Raw genomic sequence first — 20573 nt, forward strand, 5'->3', positions numbered from 1 at the left:
CGTGGCAGTTGGGGCAAGCCCTACCATTAGGCAAAGCAGGGCAGGTGCCTCAGGTATCCCCCTTCTCCTTAGCACCTCCTCAGCTAGTACGCTTCCCTCAGGTATGATGAAGATTGTTGTCCCATCAGCGGTGCTGAAGCAAGATTCAACTGCCCTCCCAGTCAGATTCGGGGGGGGGGGGAGTGTCATCTTGTATTTCATCTCAGGTGGCAAAACATCTGCCCAGGTGGCAATTGCAGCTTCAGAATCCCCAGCTTCTGGCCCAAAACACACAAGCATCTCTGTATAAGCCTACACTCCACTGAGCACTGCACCTCTAACCCTGCTAAACAGATTTCATCTCTACAGGTCTGTTCATATGTATGACCACATGTGCACATGTTCACACAGACAGACCCTTGAGCTGCTGACACAATCTTTGTTTTGTCCCTTTGTTCCAGATGGCATGCTGCTGACCACTCAGCGAGTGGAGAGTGGCGGCACCCTCACCAAGCAGGTCACCAATGAATTTGTCACCAGAACCATGATGTCTAACAGCAGCGGGACATTCTCCAGACAGACAGAGAGGCAGTTCTATGAAGCTTGAGTCAGGAAGCAAACTGCCCAAGGGACACTTGGATTTCAATAGCTGGTGACCTCAAGCAGGCCTGCTCTGTGATCAGTTCCTGGACTGAGGCTCATGGTGCCCACTGCATTGCTTCAACTCTAATGAAAATACTGGATGCTGCTTTGAGATACCTGCGAGTGGAGGCTGCATGCATTCCAGGTGGCACCCTAAAGACATTCCGAAAAGAGTTTTTTAGCAAGATGCTTGGCTGTGAAGGGCTATTGGTTAGTTCCATTTTGAGTCGAGCTCCTGACTCTTTCCATGCTTTGCTTGGCTACTTTCCGATATCGCACGCTGGAAGATTTAACTACACGCAACTGAATTTGCTTTTTAAATCCCCACCTCTCACCAAACCTTTTTCACTTTTGCTGCTTGTTTCATTTTGATCTGTTCCTAAGTCATTCTCTCCCCACACTCCCACCCCATCAACAAATGGCATGCCAGACCTCCTGGGGAGGAACGGAATTGCAACTTTGTCCTCCTCCTTTGTAAGTGCAGCACAGAAGAGGAATTGTCCTTATTCTTCCTACATTGGTGTGTAGACACCCCTGCTGCTTAGGTGTGGTCCTGTAGGAACTGCTTAGTACCTTAAGTTGCATAGCATCACCAACAATACAGTGCTCCTTAAAATATGATGCACAATCTTACTTAAAATATTATATGATTTTTTTTGTTCTACAAAGGGTCCTTTATCTTAGATTTAATAAGGAGCCAAAATCCAGGCGCTAATCCTCTGCTCCTTACCATAGAAAATAAATATTTTATAATCCATTAATGCCTTTGCTGGAAGAACCCCCTGGAATGATATCATTTCATATTGAATAACCAAAACCAACAACATTAAAAGTTGTTGCTGAGTTCCACCTACAGTCCTCCCTCACTCCCCATTTTGGCAATGGTGGCTCACTGGCCCATATCAGTAGCTCAGGCATAGCATGCTGATTTACATCATTGGCCCATTTCGGTGTCTGGACATAGCAAACTTCAGTGATTTCAGATTGCCCTTAGAATCAGTGTTGGAAGGGCAATTAGTCCAGTCCACTGCAATGCTACCCTTCCTGCCTCTTCGCCAGTGGCCAGGATTTAATGGCAGTGCACGCGCAATTAATCCTTCAGAGCCTGCGTAACACAGGCATCACATATTTTTGCACCATGTACTTTCATTCAGCCACACTGCATTGATACTGTAGTCAACAACACTACAGTACCCACAAGGCAGTGCAACTGTGATGGTGCTACCACTACCTTTTGCTGCATGTGTAGGCACAGCTTGAGCTGTAGAAGCAGTGGCTTTTGCAGAATGACCTGAGGGTATATCAACAGGGGTGGGGGATGACTACCAGTAGGTAACTAAAGACAGAATCAAGGTAGGAACTGAATACATGGAATTCTGACTAGAGACAGTTGTAGTATAACCACAGACCTGCCTTTGTTTACACTCACTTCACCTTCGTTAGAAAGGGGTGGGAGTGAAAGCTTTTTGCTTGTTTGTAGGTCTTTATCTATACATATGCAGATTTGACAAAGAAGACAGGCAACTCACACAATCTGATTGTACCAACATTTTACTCCTTGCTAAATAGGCATGAGGAAACTGGAGAGAAATGACTTGAGCAGGCAAGTTACTTTGATTCCTATCAGTGTGATGATTTCTCACACTGTGTGTGTTTAGCATCATTGGAAGAGTATCGACCTAACACCATTATTTGACATTTTGCATGGTTGCTCCCACAATGCTGTGGTTGTCAAACCATGTTCCAGGAAACTGTCAGAAGTCTACCCATGAATTCTTCAGTCATGCAGGCAAGTTCCCCTAAGAGGCAGCCAGCTCACTTGATAGTGCCGGTTCTCACACAAAGGGACCAGCATTGCCAGTGCGCACCAAACCATCAACATGCCTCAGAATCTTCTGCAATGTATTGTGGTTCTATGGAGGATGTATGTTGTTTGCCACACTGACTTGTTTGCTCACAAAATTCCCTGAAGGCAGGAAGTTTGTAAACCATTGATTTGTGAGTTTCATCACAGTGAGAACAGGTAGCTGTTGCCCTTCGCTTCTATTTTGGCCAGCCTTGCCCCAGGACCTTAGATAGGTATCTGTGCTAGCAGCAGAGGATCAACTGCAGATAATTTTTTACTTAGCTAAACAAGAGAGAACACAAAAAGAATTCAGGACTGCTGCTGCAGCATAGTTTTAGAAGCTCAGGTAGATGGCGCCTTCAACTTTCTGTCCCAATATACCAAGTCAGGTCCCTTGTAATCTAATGTTGGGTTTTCCTACGGACCCATTCACCGCAACAGGGGGAGTTACAACAGGGGAGTCACTGGACCTTCTGCCCCCAAAGGGTTTTTTTTTCATGGGATGCTAGAGAACTCAGCCAATAAAATGTGCTATTTCATGGCTTCTTTGTATTCAGGCCCATTCAGAGTGTGTTATTGGAAATGACTGTATCTCCAGTTCTTGCATTACATCGTTTTGCAAAGTCACTTTGGTCACAGGCTCTTGAAGCTTCTTACGAGTTCTTTTCACTAAGACAGCACCACAGGCTTTAATATTAACCAAAGAGTCCATTAAAGGTGTTTGATGGGCCAGATTTCAGCAGCATAGCAGTTTTAACACAAGTTTTGAAAGGGATTGTATGCTTTCACTCACCTAACAGAAGAACCACAATAGAATGTAAATTACATTTCATAGCCACATTCTGGCTTGCAGGGATTGGTGGCATTTAATACATATGCAGTGTTTTGACAACTGGCATTCAGGACCAGATGGCTTTCTATTGCACTTATTAAACATTTTTCCTCTACGATTGCAGAAGGCTTTTTATTTCCAAGTGTGTCTGATGTGAAAGCGGCTAGCAGCTGTGGGTGTTAATGAGAGAGTAGGGCTGCACTCCTATATAAAATTAGGCAGGCGTACACTCATTAATTTCAATAGGATCATGCTCAAGAACCAAAATATTGCATAAAATTCTAGCGTAGCTAAAAAACAAAAACAAAAAAATCACTTAAATGCTGAAAAGGTCTAAGAATGGAAGACTTGAGTCAAACGGCACAGGTTTCAAAGCTAATTTGATAACAGCCTATAAAAATCTCAGCCCACTGGGAAAGGTCACATTTTTGCTTCGGGGGGGGGGGGAATAACTCTCCCCAGGTTTTGCAACTGCAATACATATTATAGATTCATTACAAAAAGATTCTGACAGTCCCAGCTACATGTCCTTGATGTGATGTTTTGATGCAGCTTAAATGACAGTGGATGTTTTTGGAATCGTAAGGGATAGTGCTATGGCAGGAGAGGGAACTGGCCATAGATGGAATGGCATTGCATACTGCTGTTCCCAGTCCTATGGACAGCCAAAGCAGCTGAACTGTGCTGTGTGACAGGGTTATTTGTATCACTATAGAATGCACCAAGTTATAGAACCCACGAAGTTCTAAAAGTGTAATTAGCCTGGGCACTCTTACTGTACAGTAGTACCTTGGCTGACGAATGCCTTGCGACTCAAAGATTTGGCTTCCGAACGCCGCAAACCCGGAAGTGAGTGCTCTGATTTGTGAACATTCTTTGGAACCCGAACGTCCAACGCGGCTTCTGAGTGGCTGCAGGAGCTTTCTGCAGCCAATCGGAAGCCGTGCCTTTGTTTCTGAATGTTTTAGAAGTCGAACGGACTTCTGTAACGGATTCTGTTCGACTTCTGAGGTACCACTGTATTTTGAAAGCAGAACAGTCACTGAGCCTCCATCAAATTAGTGGGACTTAATTCTGAGAAGACATGCAGAGGATTGCAGAGTTTCTAATAATTAAGGTAGCTCTTCCTTGTAGTAAAATCACAGGTAACTTCAAGAAAAACACATAATCATAAATTTGCTCATGCAACACTGGATTCCATCTGTGGTATTTAGGTTGGAAGATGAATAACTTGCCACATTGTGAGGTATAAATGAAGGACTCTTGTTCTTGAGGCTTCTTATATTACTTTAGTTTACAAAGAAGAGGCTGAACGAACTACCTACCAACCAACCAACCAATCAATCATCAGGGAAATTCAGTTAATCATACTATTTGTTTTATGTCAGGAACCAGAAGTAGAGGAAGGATGGCGGCTGTATTGACTATCCTCAACTCTTTTCCAACACAAAACAGCACAGCAAAATAGGCCTGTTCTGGCCTCACATGAAGAACAGATTCCCTGCCACAAATTGTAATGTAAAACAGTCAGGAGAAGAGACCTCTGTTCAGTAGAGCAGACTGGAAGGTTCTACATGTAGAAACCAGATTTAAAAGAGAGAGAGAGACAAGAAAGAGGTCAAGTTTTTATCAGAATTTGGAAGTCTTTGACTGGAGTCTCAAGGACATGGATCAAGGAAGCCGGCTCTGACCTTTGCAGTGCTCTGTGTCGTTGGTACCAGAGCAACAGAAAACCCTTGCTCTGACAGGGTTGGATTATTGCAGAGGATGTACTCTGGCTCCATCAGAAGGCTGTGTCAAATAGAAGGTGGCTGTCCTGCTGTATTTTTCCTAATTGATTAAAAAAAAAAAAAAGGTCAGGTGTTGCAACTGTCTGAAATAGGCAGTGAGTACAAAATACGTCAAAACAAAAAGTCCTCGAGGGCGGATGGCGGTATGGAACTCTATAATGATGCAATTCCACACCTTTTCATAAGACTACAGCATAGCCAAAGGGCAGTTGTATGTTTTTGGCCACAGAAGTGCCCTTATGGTAAAGAAAGAAGAAGTAGGCTAGAGGCCAAATTTTAAAAAATAAAAAGATGTGCAGATGAGGGGTATTGTGGTTCGAGGACCCGAACCCCGCGAAGTGAAATGAAGACACAGGGACATGTGATATAAGGTTAATGGGCTAGAAAAGGCCACAACTTTATTGATTACAGCAATGAAAAGGTATTGGCTTAGGCATTGGATCGCGAAACAAGTGGGTTTATTCACCAGGGGTTCATCACCTGTTGATGCTAATCCAACTATAGGCTCACCCCTGATGTCACCAAGGGTCGTGCCATGGCCTCTTGCAGAGCACTAGGGATAGTCCAAGCTATTTTGGGGGAGAGGACAAAATGGAACACACACAAACTAACCAGATTAGCAATTGAACCTTACATCAACACTAGTGAAAGGTCAGCATCCTCTACCATCCCGGAATATAGCATGCTAACTTAGGGGAAACTGCCATCTACCTGACACAAGACACCTCAACCTGTCTAATGGTAGGGCCGGCCCTGCACACAAAGTGATTTCCAGGATTTAAGCTCAGCCAAGGGGGGAAAAGTGCTTTAAGAGAAACAACGGTGGGAAGATTGGCACGATTCACCAGCATATTCCACCCCTTGAAAACAAATTAAGTTGCATATCTCCCCCCTTTTTTACCAGTAAAGGCACACACCACCCTATATTTGGTGCAGTTGTCTTTTTCAATACATGACAACTGTTACCATTGCAATTACTTTTGACTATATATGAAATGCAATGCTAAGGAGATTCTCTCTCTCATTATGTTGTGCTTAACTGTGGAACTGACACAACTGCAAGGGTAACTGCAGTCCAGCTCAAAGGTACTCCCAGGTCAGATCAAAGATAGGCAGAAAATGCAGTGGACGCTTGGGTTGCGAACGTGATCCGTGCAGGAGGCAGCACCGCATCTGGGTGCGATTTGACGCTTCTGCACATGCGCGACCGCCAAAACCCAAAAGTAACCTGAAAAAATGCAACCCAAAGCATCTGTAAGCCGAGGTATGACTGTACAGATGAGGCTTAGCATACTACAGGCTTCAGGAAGCACTTGTCTGTATTTTGTAGGTAAGGACAGAGCAGCACAGGGATCTGTTGGCAGATCTCCAGGTAACATGCAATACATCAGCAAGACTCCAAATGGTTTACTAACAGCAACAGCAAAGAGCTCTCCTTTCCCTAGATTAGACGGCTGAACTGCTTGCAGGAAAATGAAGCAGGTTGTTGTTGTTTTTCCAGTGAATTCTACATCAGTCCCACTGAGACATTGTTTTGCATGCCTGGCAGGGAGACCCCAGCGTTCTAGGAGCTCTGATCAGCCTGAAGACTGCCCACCCCATTGTGATAAACACTGTTCTGTGTCTATGTCACATACCTTGATATGCTTCTGGACTTTTTCTGCTACGCCAGATTCAAGCAGAGTAACAGTGCAGCCTCCGAATCCCCCACCAGTCATTCTGCTGCCGTAGACTCCGGGGATCTCCAAAGCAAAAGACACCAGTTCATCTAATTCTGGGCAGCTGACGTCATAGTCATCTCTACAGGGGAAAACAGTGAGTCAGCCCCCCTAGATGTGAAGGCTATCATTGCCAAACAAAAGCGGGGGGTGGTTGTTGGAACCTGGGTGGACATCCATGAGCAGCATTCTTCCAAAGAAATACTGAAATTGGGGGTGGGGGGGAACAAATACAGGTCATCCTTCAAAAATGGTTTTAAAATGACAAACTGGGCAGGAAGCTAGGCTGTGATGTCACAAGCGATGTTCAATAGGTGCTTGTTAATACTTGCATTACATGGTAGACAACTCTCCAAATCAGAGCCCCATGTTTTCCCCATGTTATGTGGCTGTGAGCCTGGGTTTGCCATGATGTGTACAGTTGTCTACAGGCTATGGCTACTCTTTGCTCCATATACAATACAGGTGTCTGATGGTGGAAGTGTTGTATTGGGGGAGGGAAGTACACAAAAAACTTCTTAGGAGTACACCGAAACAAGGTTCTGCATGAAGCAACAATCCAATGTAGTTTACGTACAGAAAGAAATGCAATAACCTCCAGAAGTACACTATTGACAGATGGATCCTGAATCAATTGTCTGGAACGGCCTTGAGATGTAGCGGCATGTATGCAGGACAGACCTACGTGCTGAAATCTAGGATCATGTTTGAAATGACTCTTAGATTCTGTAATTTTTATTTTTGAAAAATCAAGAATACTAAAACAAACGTAAGAACAGCCCTGCTGCATCAGGCCCAAGGCACTCTGTTATCACAGTGGTCAACCAGGGAAACCCACAAGAGAACCTGAGCACAACGGGGGGTGGGGGGGTGGGAATCCTTTGTGTAATCTTTTGGGTAACAGCCTACCGCAAGGAATTGTGACTCTCCACCATCAGTTGCCCAAATCTCCTATAGTCCTTGGACTGCAGTGCCTCTGCAGCTAGGGAGGTGCGTTCGATTTCTCCAATGACATGCCTGGCTCGCCGGTACACCAACTCACTTAGCAAGGCCTTAGAAGCTGCAAAAAATGGGGGGGGGGGGGAATGTCAATGTTCAAACAGGTAGGCTAGGTTGGAGAATTTGAAGCAAAGTTTCAGACCATTCAATGCTTCAGCAAAAGCAGCACGGAAATTAACACTGTTAATAAGCAATCCGTATTACATTTGGGATGAAGAAAAATCTTTAAAAAGTGAGGTGCTGATGGGTTTTCTGTTCATAGCAGTGGGACTCATGATCATACGTTCCTAGAAAACCCTGGAAAAGGCAAAAATAGAAATGCAGTACAATAAACTCTGGTTTCATGCAATGTTTGAAAAGATAACAGAAAAGTTCCTTTTAGCCAGGGAACAAAGCAAATAAGCATTTTCTATGCAGAATTGCTAGATATATAACGCATATGAACTACAAATATATGAGCAGACCAGCCCCAACAAAATATCTGAGAATGTGGAGCATTTGAAAGCCACCATCATCTCTTTTTTTGAGAATATTTTAGTATTTAAAAAAACTGAGTTTACATGCGTCTTAAATATACAATTATTCTTAATTACATTCCAATTTATAAACATTTATACTTTCTCTTCCATCTGTCTTTTAATAAGAAAAATAGCAGCTTGGTGAAAAATCCAACAAAGTTGTTGAATGAGTGGAACAACTTCCACTTGTGCAATGGAACTTTCCCTCTTTTTTTTTTTTTTTTTTGCACTGCCCAAATCTGCTCTGAACCATTGGGGGAACCCCCAGAGCAGATCTGGGGCGAGTTGGGGTTTCAGGAGAGGTAGGAGAAGTTCTGCTGTGCCAGCAAAAGTTGTTCTGCTTGCACCATTATTTTCCTGGATACAACTCAAAATTTCTGACACCTTCCGCATGACTATATTCTCAAGGACCCATCAAGATCACTGCCCCTCTGTTGTCCATTCCCCTTTGCTCAGGGATAGGTAAACATTTACATTAGGTCCAGTCACAAACGACTCTGGGGTTGCGGCACTCATCTCGCTTTACTGGCCGAGGGAGCCGGGGTACAGCTTCCAGGTCATGTGGCCAGCATGACTAAGCCGCTTCTGGCACAGAAATGCCGTTTACCTTCCTACCGGAGTGGTACCTATTTATCTACTTGCACTTTTACGTGCTTTCGAACTTTTATCTACTTGCACTTTTATGTGCTCAGGGATAGAGGCGGGTTTTTTCAAGAAATTTTGAAGGCAGGGACCCATTATGTCCCCAACACACACACACACACACACACACACACACACAGAGAGAGAGAGAGAGAGACAGACAGACAGACTTCTGTATTTTAACAATACGTACCCTCTAAGTCTGCCATAGTGGCTTCTCTCAGGCTTTCCTTGCCAAGCACCTTCGCTGCCTCTTCACACTGGCGCCGACGGGTGGGGTATTCACTTCCCGTCAAGGTGTGCCGCACATTGGAGTTGGTGATGAGTACAACTATGTCTGGGTCAGCCAAAGGCACCCGGGAAGTCTCCAGTGACCTGGAAATCAGACAGCACAACAAGGTAAAAGATGCAGGGAGCTTTTTAAGCCTGCATCCTGCATTTCAAAGCTGCTATGTGTGTGTGAATGTTTTTACAGCTCACTACATTCCAGGGGAATGCTTTTAGCTTTCCATTATGCAGGAAGGTTTTAGGTTACATACACTTTAGGGCAGAGACCCCTCTTGACAGCTGAGCATCTCTTTTTCTGAGTATTTTGTGCCTAAACTAGGCAAGATAGCAGAAGATCCATGGCTGGTTCTCCCATCCCTTAACAATGTAGCCAATAGCAGCTTTGGGGGTGTCCCCATTCAGATAAGGGCCACAGCTCCAGAATGGGGTTAACTCTTCCCACCACCACTCGCCATGCCCTAGCAATGCTTTCCCACCACCCCAAGTTGACTCATACACTATATGCTTTGTTGCTGTTGCCATCTGTCTGTCAGGAAGATTTTGGGTATCACATGGCGGACAGAGAGATGTATGCTTACATTTCCTCTAGCGCTATTGCAATGTCCTGACCTGCAGTCTATCAGCAAGGCATGGCCCTCCTTCCCCATCACAGAGATGAACTGGTCCATGATACCACAAGGCATCATTGCAAAGGTGTGCTCCGCTTTCTGGCATACTAAGGCCTTAGTTACAGGATCCCCATCGTCTGTGTTAACGAAAAGGAGAGACATTCACAGGCAGATTAGTACTTCTGTGCAATGGACAAAGCGCCAACTTTTGGCATCACGTCAGGGCTGGGGGACCTGCAGCCCTTCAAGTGTTGTTGGATTACAAATCCCATCAGGGAAGCTTTTAATGTTTGATGTATTACAGTATTTTAATATTTTGTTGGAAGCCATCCAGAGTGGCTGGAGAAGCCCAGCCAGATGGGCAGGGGTATAAATATATTATTATTATTATTATTATTATTATTATTATTATTATTATTAGCAGCAGCAGCAGCAGCAGCAGCAGCATCCTTAACCACTGGCCAACTTAGTTGGGAATGATGGGAGTCCAATGACATCTGGAGGTCCACAGGCTCCATATTACTGTTTTAGGCTATTCCTAAACTATGCTTAACTTCCAGAACTGAATGAAGAACAAAGGCTAGATTAGGCTACATCTGGTTAGATTAAACCAAATATTGAACTAATTCATCATTTCCCAACAGCAGCAAAAGAGATGCGTGAAATAAAGGAACATAGCAAGTTGCCTTTTACCAGGTCAGACTGCTTGTCCATCTAAGTCAGTATTGCTGACTTCAGGATCCCAGGAACTGGACTAAAGACTTTCTGCATGCGAAGCTTGTGTTCTCTTTTTTATTATTGAGTTTACTTACAACACATACACACACATTTGTCAAACTAAATATGAAGATAATAGTACAGAATCAAAAGAAAAACAAACAACAAATACAAATAAGACATGATAACATATGAAAACTTATACAAAACAAATAATCAATAATATATATATATATATACCATTATTTCAGTTCTTCTTTTCTGCTAATTGACTTCCTTCATCCTCAACACGGTTCTTTTTTGTTTTTGGTAAACTGTCTCCTTATTAGTTCATTATTACCCCTTTTTCTTTCTGTTTTTAACTTAAGTACCATAAATTATTCTGCAGAAGTTAATCCGAGGGCACAATGAAGCCTGTGTTCTATTACTGAGCTTTGTTCCATTATGCTCCAACTAGTTCCCCTTAGCTAACATGGTAGATAGTAAAAGACCCTGGATTTTTTGTATTTAAGTTCTAGACTAAAACCAGTTTTGTTTCCTACCTGGACACAACTGCTGCAGAAATGTGTATGTAGCCACTTCCAAGGAAGCTGAACTTGACAGACCGCCACCGAGTGGAACATTGCTGGCTATGACTGCATTGAAGCCTGGGAGAGGGCCAGCTATAAAGGGATAGCAAAGCAACAGGGAGAGAACAAAATATTTTAAAACAAGATGGCACACAAAATATTTTAAAATAGTTCAGTTAGGCATAGATAGTCAAATTATAGGCCTGACCATGATATGCCACTTTGAAGAACTGGATTATCTCCATGAAACTGAGAAGGAAACTTCTTTATAAGGCTGCCTGTGTAAAACCTAGACAATTAGAAATGCATGATTCGGTTCTCATCCACACTACACTTTGGAGGGGATTGTGAGTCACTAGGAGACCCCATGCCCCTTGTAGAGCTGTGATTTCCACAGTTCCCTGGGAAGAGGGAATGATTGTTAAACCTCTTTGAGAATTGTAGCTCTGTGAGCGGAATAAGGGTTTCCTAACCACTATGGTCTAAACCACAGAGCCTAGGACTTGCCGATCAGAAGGTTGGTAGTTCAAATCCCCACGACGAGGGGAGCTCCCATTGCTCGGTCCCAGCTGCTGCCCACCTAGCAGTTCGAAAGCACGTCAAAGTGCAAGTAGATAAATAGGTACCGCTCTGGCAGGAAGGTAAACGGCGTTTCCATGTGCTGCTTTGGCTTATTCATGCTGGCCACATGACCCAGAAGCTGTCTGCGGACAAACGCTGGCTCCCTCGGCCTATAGAGCGAGATGAGCGCCGCAACCCCAGAGTCGTCCGCGACTGGACATAACGGTCAAGGGTACCTTTACCTTTAACCACTCTCAGTACCCTTCACAAACTACAGTTCTCAGAATTCTTTGGGGGAAGCCAGTTCTTCAAAGAATTGCTTTAAATGCATAGTGCTGATAAGGCCTTGGCTTCAGTGAATAACCCTGGATGCCACTAGGTCCATTTTCAAAAAGCTTCAACACAGATCAGTTCCTGGCACCACTGGAGAAAATATCCTGTTGCATAATACAGTGGTACCTCTGGTTGCGAATGGGATCCGTTCCGGAGCCTCATTCGCAACCTGAGCAGAATGCAACCCACGTCTGCGTGTGCGCGGGTCGCGATTTGCCACTTCTGCGCATGCGTGTGACGTCATTTTGAGTGTCTGCGCATGCGTGAGCGGCGAAACCTGGAAGTAACCCTTTCCGGTACTTCCGGGTCGCCGCGGGACGCAACCTGAAAAGATTTAACCCGAAGCGTCTTTAACCCAAGGTATGACTGTATAAGACATGAGTGAGCAGACTTCTGGTTTGTGGGTTCTGTTTTGATTTTTGCCTGGAATTCTGAGGGCCACAAAGCAGAGCCAGGTGCAAAAGAATGTCTTCTAACAGGATGGAATTATTCAAAAATATTATATTATTGCAATATGAAATTATTGAAAGCAATTAAATTATATGACAAAATCCTTTTGGACATACACAGCACTGAGCGGTGGTAGCTTCTCTCCACGGCTGCTGAGTTAGAATTAAGAATATTTCCTTCCAGAACTGCTATTAGGACTTCAATGGAGAGGTACACCCTTCTTTTTCTCTCTGTTACTTAAGCACTACACACACACACACACACACACACATTCTTGTTTATGGCACCCCTCCCCAACCGTGTGCCATCCACATGCTTTGGATTACAACTTCCAACAGGCTCATCTTAGCAAGGCAAGAGGTAGAATCAAATAATCGTATTTGGAAGGGATCCCCAAGGGTCATCTAGTCCAACCCCATGCAATGCAGGAATCTCAACTAAAGCATCCATGATCACAGGTGCTGTAACCCAAGAAAATCTGCAGAGCACCAGGTTGGGAAAGGCTGGCTTTTGGAGCAACTTCCATGGTACCATAAATATCTTAGGATAGTGTATTCTGAACTGGACATTCCCCACTCAGCTACACAGCTGCAAATAGAACGTTTTAAATGTGTTGTAAAGTGCAATATACAAATGTGACACTAGATGGTGAAAGTGAGCCATGAAAAATTCAATGTATTTTTCAAAACTTTTTTAAAGCATTTTCACAGCATTTTAAACATGTGTGCAAATTCCACCTCACTCTCATCATCACTGACACGTCTACCACCCACATGTTGTTGTGGTTGGTTTTTTGGGATAGGGGGATTGTTTTCATCTCCGGCAGGTGATGTCATTGTGGACTTGTTGTGGTTCTGGACAGTCAAGAGTTAACACTCCAGGAAGCGTTCTTGATTCACTGGGTGCACTGCCCACATGATCCAGGCATTTCCCTTTGATCTGTGCTCTGTGGGGGCTGAGCGCTCTCTGGAGAACAGTCTGTCTGAGAATGTGAGCAAGGTAGTTTCATTTTTGTTAGAGACAGAAAGCTGTGAACATGCAGCTAGATTCTGTAGGTTTTCTTTTCTGTTTGTTATGCTTCTAAATAAAGAGTGATAGATTAGAAGCACTGGTGTCGAGCTGAGTTATTGAAGACACCACGTCGACACAGACAAGCCATTTTACGCTGCGTGTGAACTCTGCTATTATCCGGCAACTGAGAAGAGTGGCAGCGAGCGAGTGGAAGCATGTGGGCACCATTACGACCCACAAACTTTAACAGGGCTGTCTCCATCCCAAACAGCACATCCGCCTCAATTGCTAGCCGAGTCTAGATCTTACCCTGATAATGCTGAATGACCCCTTTGACATAGTTTGCCCAGCGAGGTTCTCCTGGCTCCAAGGTGGCACCTTCCATGGGAACTGGAAATGTCACCTTTTTAGGCTCATCTGCTCCCTGTGTGGTTGTGACTATGGATATGATTCCATCTTCTCTCGGGCTCCCAACCACCATGGTTCCCATCTGCAAGGCCTGAAGGAAAAGACAATGACTGAATCCCTCATGATACTAAACAGGAACAAGGGTTATGCAAACCACCTACCAAATGGTGTTTTGTATGGTTAGAAATGAGTACAGATAACAGGGAGCAGATGGGAGAACAGGAACAGGCATAGGAATGTTGGAACACAGAGACGTTCCCAATGCCATAACTTTAGTCAATAAGAATACTTATTTAAGTTAATACTCACTTCATAGCAGCATGGTGCTAAAATGGGGCTTACCTATCAAATGTAGTCAGTGGATTTGCTCTACTGACTTGTAAACAAGGCCGGGTTATCCATGGAGCCCTGCCTGAAAAGCTCAAACTCTCAGCTTAGAAAGACTGGAAGCAAAACATGCTGACAGATGAACCAGGCTAACTGCTCTTGCAGGGGGTTTTAAAAGCCATTTTTTAGCCAACAAGTGAAGTCAGAGTTGTGACTGAAGAGTGATTTGTTTCAGCATTAGGAGTTAGAAATCCCTGGGTCCTAAAGAGCTGCTATTTCCTCCTTCTCTTTAATGCACTTTCTTCTACTTCATTTCCTAGTCCATGGAATCTCTGCAGTTTATCCAGGCGAGGTCCAGCAGCAGTGGTCAGTCAGGTCAGAGGAAAACTATGTACATTTGCAATTAATAGAGTACAGCCTCTGTTGTTGTTTAGTCGTTTAGTCGTGTCCGACTCTTTGTTATTCATCTTATATGTTCTGGATATCTCTCACACACAAACACAGCAATCTATTTCAACAGGGATAATGTTTGGAGGTTTGGGGATAGGAAGTGCTCTACGTAAACAAAGTTAAGAGTTCGGCTACATATAATATGAATAGAGGTAGATATTGCACGTTAAGCTATGTGCTTGATTTCTGGGCAAAGTGACAATGCTGAAAAGTGTGTGGAAAAGAGGCAGCCGATTTTAAAACATTTTAGTTTTTTTCTTGTGATGATTTGTCTTATTACTGACCATAAGCTGATCTGGAAGCCTTTTGTGGCTGAAGTGTGGGGTAAAAATGCTTATTTTCTCTCTCTCGGCTGTGTAGTATGCAAAATAAAAATATTGCTGCTTCAGAATAGTTGGGATTGTTTCAGTTCTTGAAGTAATGAGGTAGGTTTACAGGTTAGTAATTTTTGTGGGGTGGGGGCAACTTGGAAATAAACAATATTTTCTTTAAAAGGCACACGAGAGGTCCCTTTGAATATAAGAGGGACCAAACTGGGGAGGAACCAAAGGTTCAGCATCCTAATTCTCATAAGAGCAGCCAGATGCAAGCCAGCAAGCCCATAAACGAAAGTTTGAGGCCAATAACCCTTTTTCTGTTGGTTGTTTGTCTCTCCTCCCTCAGTATATTCAGAGGCACATCGCTTCCCCATGATGGGATGCCGACTCCAAAGGTCATTCCTAGAAAGGCTTGCAATTGGAGCCAAAATGACTTGAAGTGCAGCTTGAGTCTCTACTCAAATATAACTTCCCCTGCAGTAGAGCTCAAGGAGTGAAGATTGTTATCTGGACTGGTATCCATCTTCCAACAAATGTATTTTTGCCTCTAAATTTAACTTATCCTATGGGTTATATTCTGTGCGGTGGGACGCGGGTGGCACTGTGGGTTAAACCACAGACCCCAGAGTCGGTCACGACTGGACCTAATGGTCAGGGGTCCCTTTACCCTTTATATTCTGTGCAAGGTCCTACTCACAGCAAACCAAGCGAATGAGCCCAAGTGGTACAATAACCTGAAGGAACAGGTACTGAAGCAAAGCTTCGTATTTTTGTTTCTTGCTTTTTGGACTGAATTTGCGTACCTTTGGGCAGTGGCTTCAGAGAGCCATCTCTCCCCACGCTGAATCTGTGATTAATTAATGGGATCAAACATGCGGGCGTAGCCAGGATTTTTGACGGGGGGGGGGGGGGGACGACGACGACAGGACTTTCGTTAGAGGATGGCAGAACCGTTGTGATTGATCAGTTAAGTATTTCTATTGTTTTAAAGCTCCTCCCCCCGGCTACGCCCATGGGGATCAAACATATTTTGGAGAGGTTGTGTTGGGGGCCTCTGCAGACGGATCCAACATCTGAACCTGCCAGCTAACAAAAATTCTGTACTGGGCAGGCGAGGCAACTTCGTCAGTCCCAGGTCAAGGAAGGCTGCTGCGTTGCTTTCAGAAAAGACGGCTCTCTTCTCCTCCGCTTCCGCCAAATTGTGACTAGCGAAAACCGGGATTTGTAGGATTCAAGAAGGAACAGCCGGGCACAGTATATGCCCCTTTCTGTCTGTCTGTCATTCCTTCTGCGCGCCACCCTCTCTTACCATAGGCAGCACGAACCCCTGGTTGTAATCCGTGTGCTCCCCGATCAAGTTCACCCTTCCCGGAGCCGACACCGCGATCTGGGGATCCAGCCCCCCGAAAAAGGTCCTGTAAGCCCCCCGGGCGGCCGCCAGCAGCGAGCCCTGCTCGGGTCCACTTGGGCTTTCCATGCTCTCGGGGGCTAGATTCCGAAGTGCCTCCGCTTGAAGGCAAAGGATCAGGAGGGAGCGGGTCTCTCCGCCTCCTAAACCGGGAGGAAGAAGAGCAAAGATTGCAACATTGCACAACAACACGATCTCCGCGTAGCCCGCGCTCCCGCCCGTCTCTTCTCCGGCTCGCCTCTCGCTTCCTGTCCTGGGAAAATGGAGCCCGCTGCTCCGCCCATGGACGGCCGCAACTGACCTCCAGGCGGCGCCAGGCCTCTTGCCGCCTCTGCCTCTGCAAATTCTTCGTCTTTCTTCCACGCTTGCGACTCACGATGAGGAACGTCTGAGTTGTTACACCGGCTTCTCCTCCAGCTAGCCCAATATTTCCTTTCTCCTCCTGTGAAGAGGCTGCATCCTAATGTTTTAATGTTGTATCTTAATCTTTTAAATTGTATTTTAATCAACTTGTTTTTATTATTGGTTATTCGCCGCCCTGAGCCTGTCTTGGCTGGGGAGAGCGGGGTATAAATAAATTATTATTATTATTATTATTATTATTATTATTATTATTATTATTATTATTCACGGAGGAGTACCAACATGTAAGCGAGCAAAGGAAAAAGAATTCGCGGCCGCTGGCCAGCGACGCGGAGGAAATGCCATCCTGGGGCTTTGGTATTTTGTTTTTAAGAGATGGGGTTCATAATTATGGGGTTCCTCAAACACACCTTCTGATTCTGAGGCCTTCCTCTGATGCCAGAGCTTGCCTTTTCTCCCTCTCTACTCTAGGGAGATAATGCTCCCTACACAGGGTATGTTCTCATGCACTGTTGTTACTATACAAGCAGCTCTCAATTTAGGAGGCGGTTTACCTCAGGGTGATAGTGCCTGAAGTAAAAATTGCATATAATCAAAACACATTAGGTTCAATGGCAGGTGGGATTAGGTCTTTCCCCCCCCCCAGCACGCCCATCCCCTTCTTAAGTTTTTAAAATTAAGCTAGGGTCTGAAAATACAGATCATCTCACTCAAGGTTTCTATAATTAGGTAACCTTGGGGAGTGGATATTTGCGTTATGAACCAGTCCAGAATTGTTCAGTTTGTTTATTTAGTTTTTGGGGTAAAAATGTAATTGAAACTTAAAATCACATTCTCTCCTTCAAATACATAATGGTGGTTTATGGAAAAAATATTAAAAACACAGTAAAATAACCATGGTTGGAATCCTGTAGCCCAGGGCCAGAATATGTGTGGTTCTCAGAATGCTGCTGGACTCCAGCTCCCATCACCCCTGACCAATGGCTATGCTAGCTGGGTTGATTGCGTTGTAAAACAAAAATGTGCCCTTTTTCCCTTAAGGAGTATCCAAGAGCCCATATAGAGTCCTTATGTAGGTTCCCTATTGGGAGGAGAAAATAACAGAAGCCAACCAGAGAATATTGAGAAGCAAAGCAGCTAGTAAGCTTGATCTTTATTGATCTGTTGCAACAGGGTGCTCCCCTCACATGCAGGAAAGAAGGAAGAACCCAGAACAATGGCGTGCAAGGCCTTATATAGACATTTTAAATTCCCTGCCCTGGAGCTCGACACCGCCCCTTCATACATACAGAAGGGGTGTAACCCAAGACCACCCCCCACAAACATCATATCTATATCACAGAAAAGATGTTGTTTTTCCTGTCTGCCAGGTTATCTGATTGCCTTTCCTGATAGTCCGTCACCCATTAAAATGCTGATTACTCAATTCATGAGACAATGGGAAGGCTCCCTGACCCCCCTACCTCCTTGCAGAGAAAACATTTGGGATTTAAAAATGATTTCAGGTCGGTCTTCCTGTGCTGATCTATGTAAGTGCTTGGTTGGTACACTTATGAACATTTAACATACAGTGATACCTCGGGCTGCCGCCGGAGCCCGATTTCTGTTCTTATCAGGAAGCAAAGTTCTTAACCTGAAGCACTATTTCTGGCTTAGTGGAGTGTGTAACCTGAAGCGTATGTAACCTGAAGCGTGTGTAACCCGAGGTACCACTGTATATCTAAGACCTCAAAATTCCTATCACAATTGCAATTGGGAGTACAACAACATTTGCAGGGTCACAGATTTACCACCCTTCCTTTGCACACAAAACTGGAAGGAAGCTTCATTGAAAGCCAGTATTCTTCAGAGTATGCCTTGGAGTGCATTGTTGCATGCTTATAACATTGAATCTTATTTTATTTTGTTTTGTTTTTTCCTTGCAGAGATGTGATCCCAAAGCAAAAGGGTAAAGGAATATCTGTTCACTAGTAACAGTGTACATAGAGTTGGATTCAGAATGAATTTCTAAGTCTGAATCCAACCTGTACTCTGAAGCTGTTAAGCAGAGGCTTGCCAAACCTGATAAGCAACTTATGCTGTGTACATATTGCCAGTTTAAAACTCAGTGAGGTCATTTCCCTTCTGTGTTTCAAACCTGATTTGCACATTGTAGACATCAATAGGGTTGGATGTGTTACATACTGTCTGTCCCCCCCCCCAACTAGTGGGTGGAAAGGGGGTATGGATGCCTTCATGTGGCTTAGGTTTTAAAATTGAAGCTGGTTTGGAGGAAAACACATCAAAACACAGTATTTCTGAAGAAACTGCAGGATAGATATGGATTGTGACTGTCCGTACAAGGTTTGTGTGTAGTACAAGGTTTCACAAACTGGGGATGGAGTGCATTGGATGCAAAGTAAACAATGTAATAATAATAATAAATTTTTATTTATACCCCGCCCTCCACAGTCAGGGCCAGGCTCAGGACAGCTAACACCAAATATAAATTACAATAAAACGTAATAGAAAACAACAACAAACAAAAAAAGTTAATTAAAATACGGCTTAAAATACAGCTTAAAATGCAGCCTCATTTTAGTAGTAGCCCATAAATCAAGACCATAAAGGGCAGAAACATCAGATATTCATCCGAACCAGCTATCCATGCTGGTCCTACATGGGCCAGCAAAAAAGCCAAGGGAAAATTTATATACCAAATCCCATATATGGGGTCAGAGTGAGTCTAAGCCAAAGGCCAGGCAGAACAGCTCCGTCTTGCAGGCCCAGCGGAAAGATGTCAAATCCTGCAGGGCCCTGGTCTCTTGTGACAGAGAAGTCGGGGCCCGTGCTGAAAAGGCCCTGGCCCTAGTTGAAACCAATCTAACCTCCTTGAGGCTCGGGACCTCCAAAGTGTTGTTATTCATGGACCTTAAGGTCCTGTGCGGGGCATACCAGGAGAGGCAGTCCTGTAGGTACGAGGGTCCTAGGTACAGCCTTATTCTGACTCCACTGGTTGCTTGGAAATCCTCTGACCTTCCATATGTTAGAAGGGTCTGGAAACTTCTGTTTCAGTGTATCTGAAGAAGTGTGCATGCACACGAAAGCTCATACCAAGAACTAACTTAGTTGGTCTTTAAGGTGCTACCGGAAGGAATTTTTTTTGTTTTTCTTCCATATGTTGTTAGACTACAACCATCCATGGCTATATGCCATGCTGGTTGAGGCCAATGGGAGTTGGAAGCCCGCTCAGCACCTGAAGGGCCACACTTTCCCCATTCCCACTGCAACGGAACATTTGTTTCAAGAATTCGTTCCTTGCTAGGGATTGCGCTTATAAATGGGAAACAGCTGCCCTAAGCAAAGAGCTGTTTAGCAAAAATATGGGAGAGCAAGCAGATATTAAGGGACCGGTGGCAGTACTAACCACGAAAGTATACATGGCAGAAAATGACCCTTGTCTCCACAGCTGGATTTAGGTTTGATGAGGCCTTAAGCTACTGAAGGTAATGGAGCCTTTTATATGTCCAGCTGTCCTTTGTCAACAACAAATTGCCGCTGTTTTTTTGTGTTGAATATATGCTATATGGTAATTTATAGGTATCTAAAGCACATGTTGCCATGCAACCGATCCATGCAGAATGTAGTCACCCTATATAAAGAAAAGAGCAAACCAGTGATATTTTAGGGAGCAGGATAGCAGGCGGGGTCCATACTTACATCATAGGAGCCTACACAACACGAAACTCTGTTGCTGTATGTAGGTTTTATTTTATTTGTTTTTTATCTTATATTTTGGAAATGTGCATCCAGGTTTT

General features: G+C 44.2%; 2 protein-coding genes across 15 annotated transcripts in view; one reads left to right on the top strand and one right to left on the bottom strand.

Moving 5' to 3' along the window:
* Window positions 1-3414, top strand: part of ITGB4 (integrin subunit beta 4) — a 67078-nt gene extending 63664 nt beyond the window's left edge. For all 13 annotated transcript variants that reach the window (XM_083725592.1, XM_083725588.1, XM_083725594.1 and 10 more), the window contains one exon: window positions 441-3414. In XM_083725592.1, coding sequence (XP_083581718.1) covers window positions 441-586 — 146 coding nt within the window. In that variant the 3' untranslated portion in view covers window positions 587-3414. The remainder of the gene's footprint in view (window positions 1-440) is intronic.
* On the bottom strand, window positions 2155-16839 carry GALK1 (galactokinase 1). Of its 2 annotated transcripts, none has more exons than XM_083725697.1 (8): window positions 16315-16839; window positions 13813-14002; window positions 11122-11241; window positions 9864-9999; window positions 9160-9341; window positions 7717-7867; window positions 6727-6889; window positions 2155-5129 (listed from the first exon to the last, which is right to left on the bottom strand). In XM_083725697.1, the coding sequence occupies exons 1-8, from the start codon at window positions 16480-16482 to the stop codon at window positions 5055-5057; spliced, it is 1185 nt and encodes a 394-aa protein (XP_083581823.1). In that variant the 5' UTR covers window positions 16483-16839; the 3' UTR covers window positions 2155-5054. The 2 variants fall into 2 exon arrangements, with proteins under 2 accessions (XP_083581823.1, XP_083581824.1); XM_083725698.1 differs by lacking the exon at window positions 16315-16839 and adding an exon at window positions 15809-16302.
* Between the last annotated feature and the right edge of the window lie 3734 nt (window positions 16840-20573).

The sequence above is a fragment of the Podarcis gaigeae genome, assembly GCF_964106915.1.
Source record: "Podarcis gaigeae genome assembly, chromosome: 2".
NCBI classification, from domain to species: Eukaryota; Metazoa; Chordata; class Lepidosauria; order Squamata; family Lacertidae; genus Podarcis; species Podarcis gaigeae.

Excerpts from the sequence above, each read along its gene's own strand:
- GALK1 (XM_083725697.1), bottom strand. The coding sequence starts at position 16,482 with ATGGAAAGCCCAAGTGGACCCGAGCAGGGCTCGCTGCTGGCGGCCGCC. Across the intron at positions 11,242-13,812 it reads GGTCATTCAGCATTATCAGG|CTGGCCCTCTCCCAGGCTTC; the intron begins GTAAGATCTAGA and ends ATCCCTTTATAG. Across the intron at positions 6,890-7,716 it reads GAGAGTCACAATTCCTTGCG|AGATGACTATGACGTCAGCT; the intron begins GTAGGCTGTTAC and ends TTTCCCCTGTAG.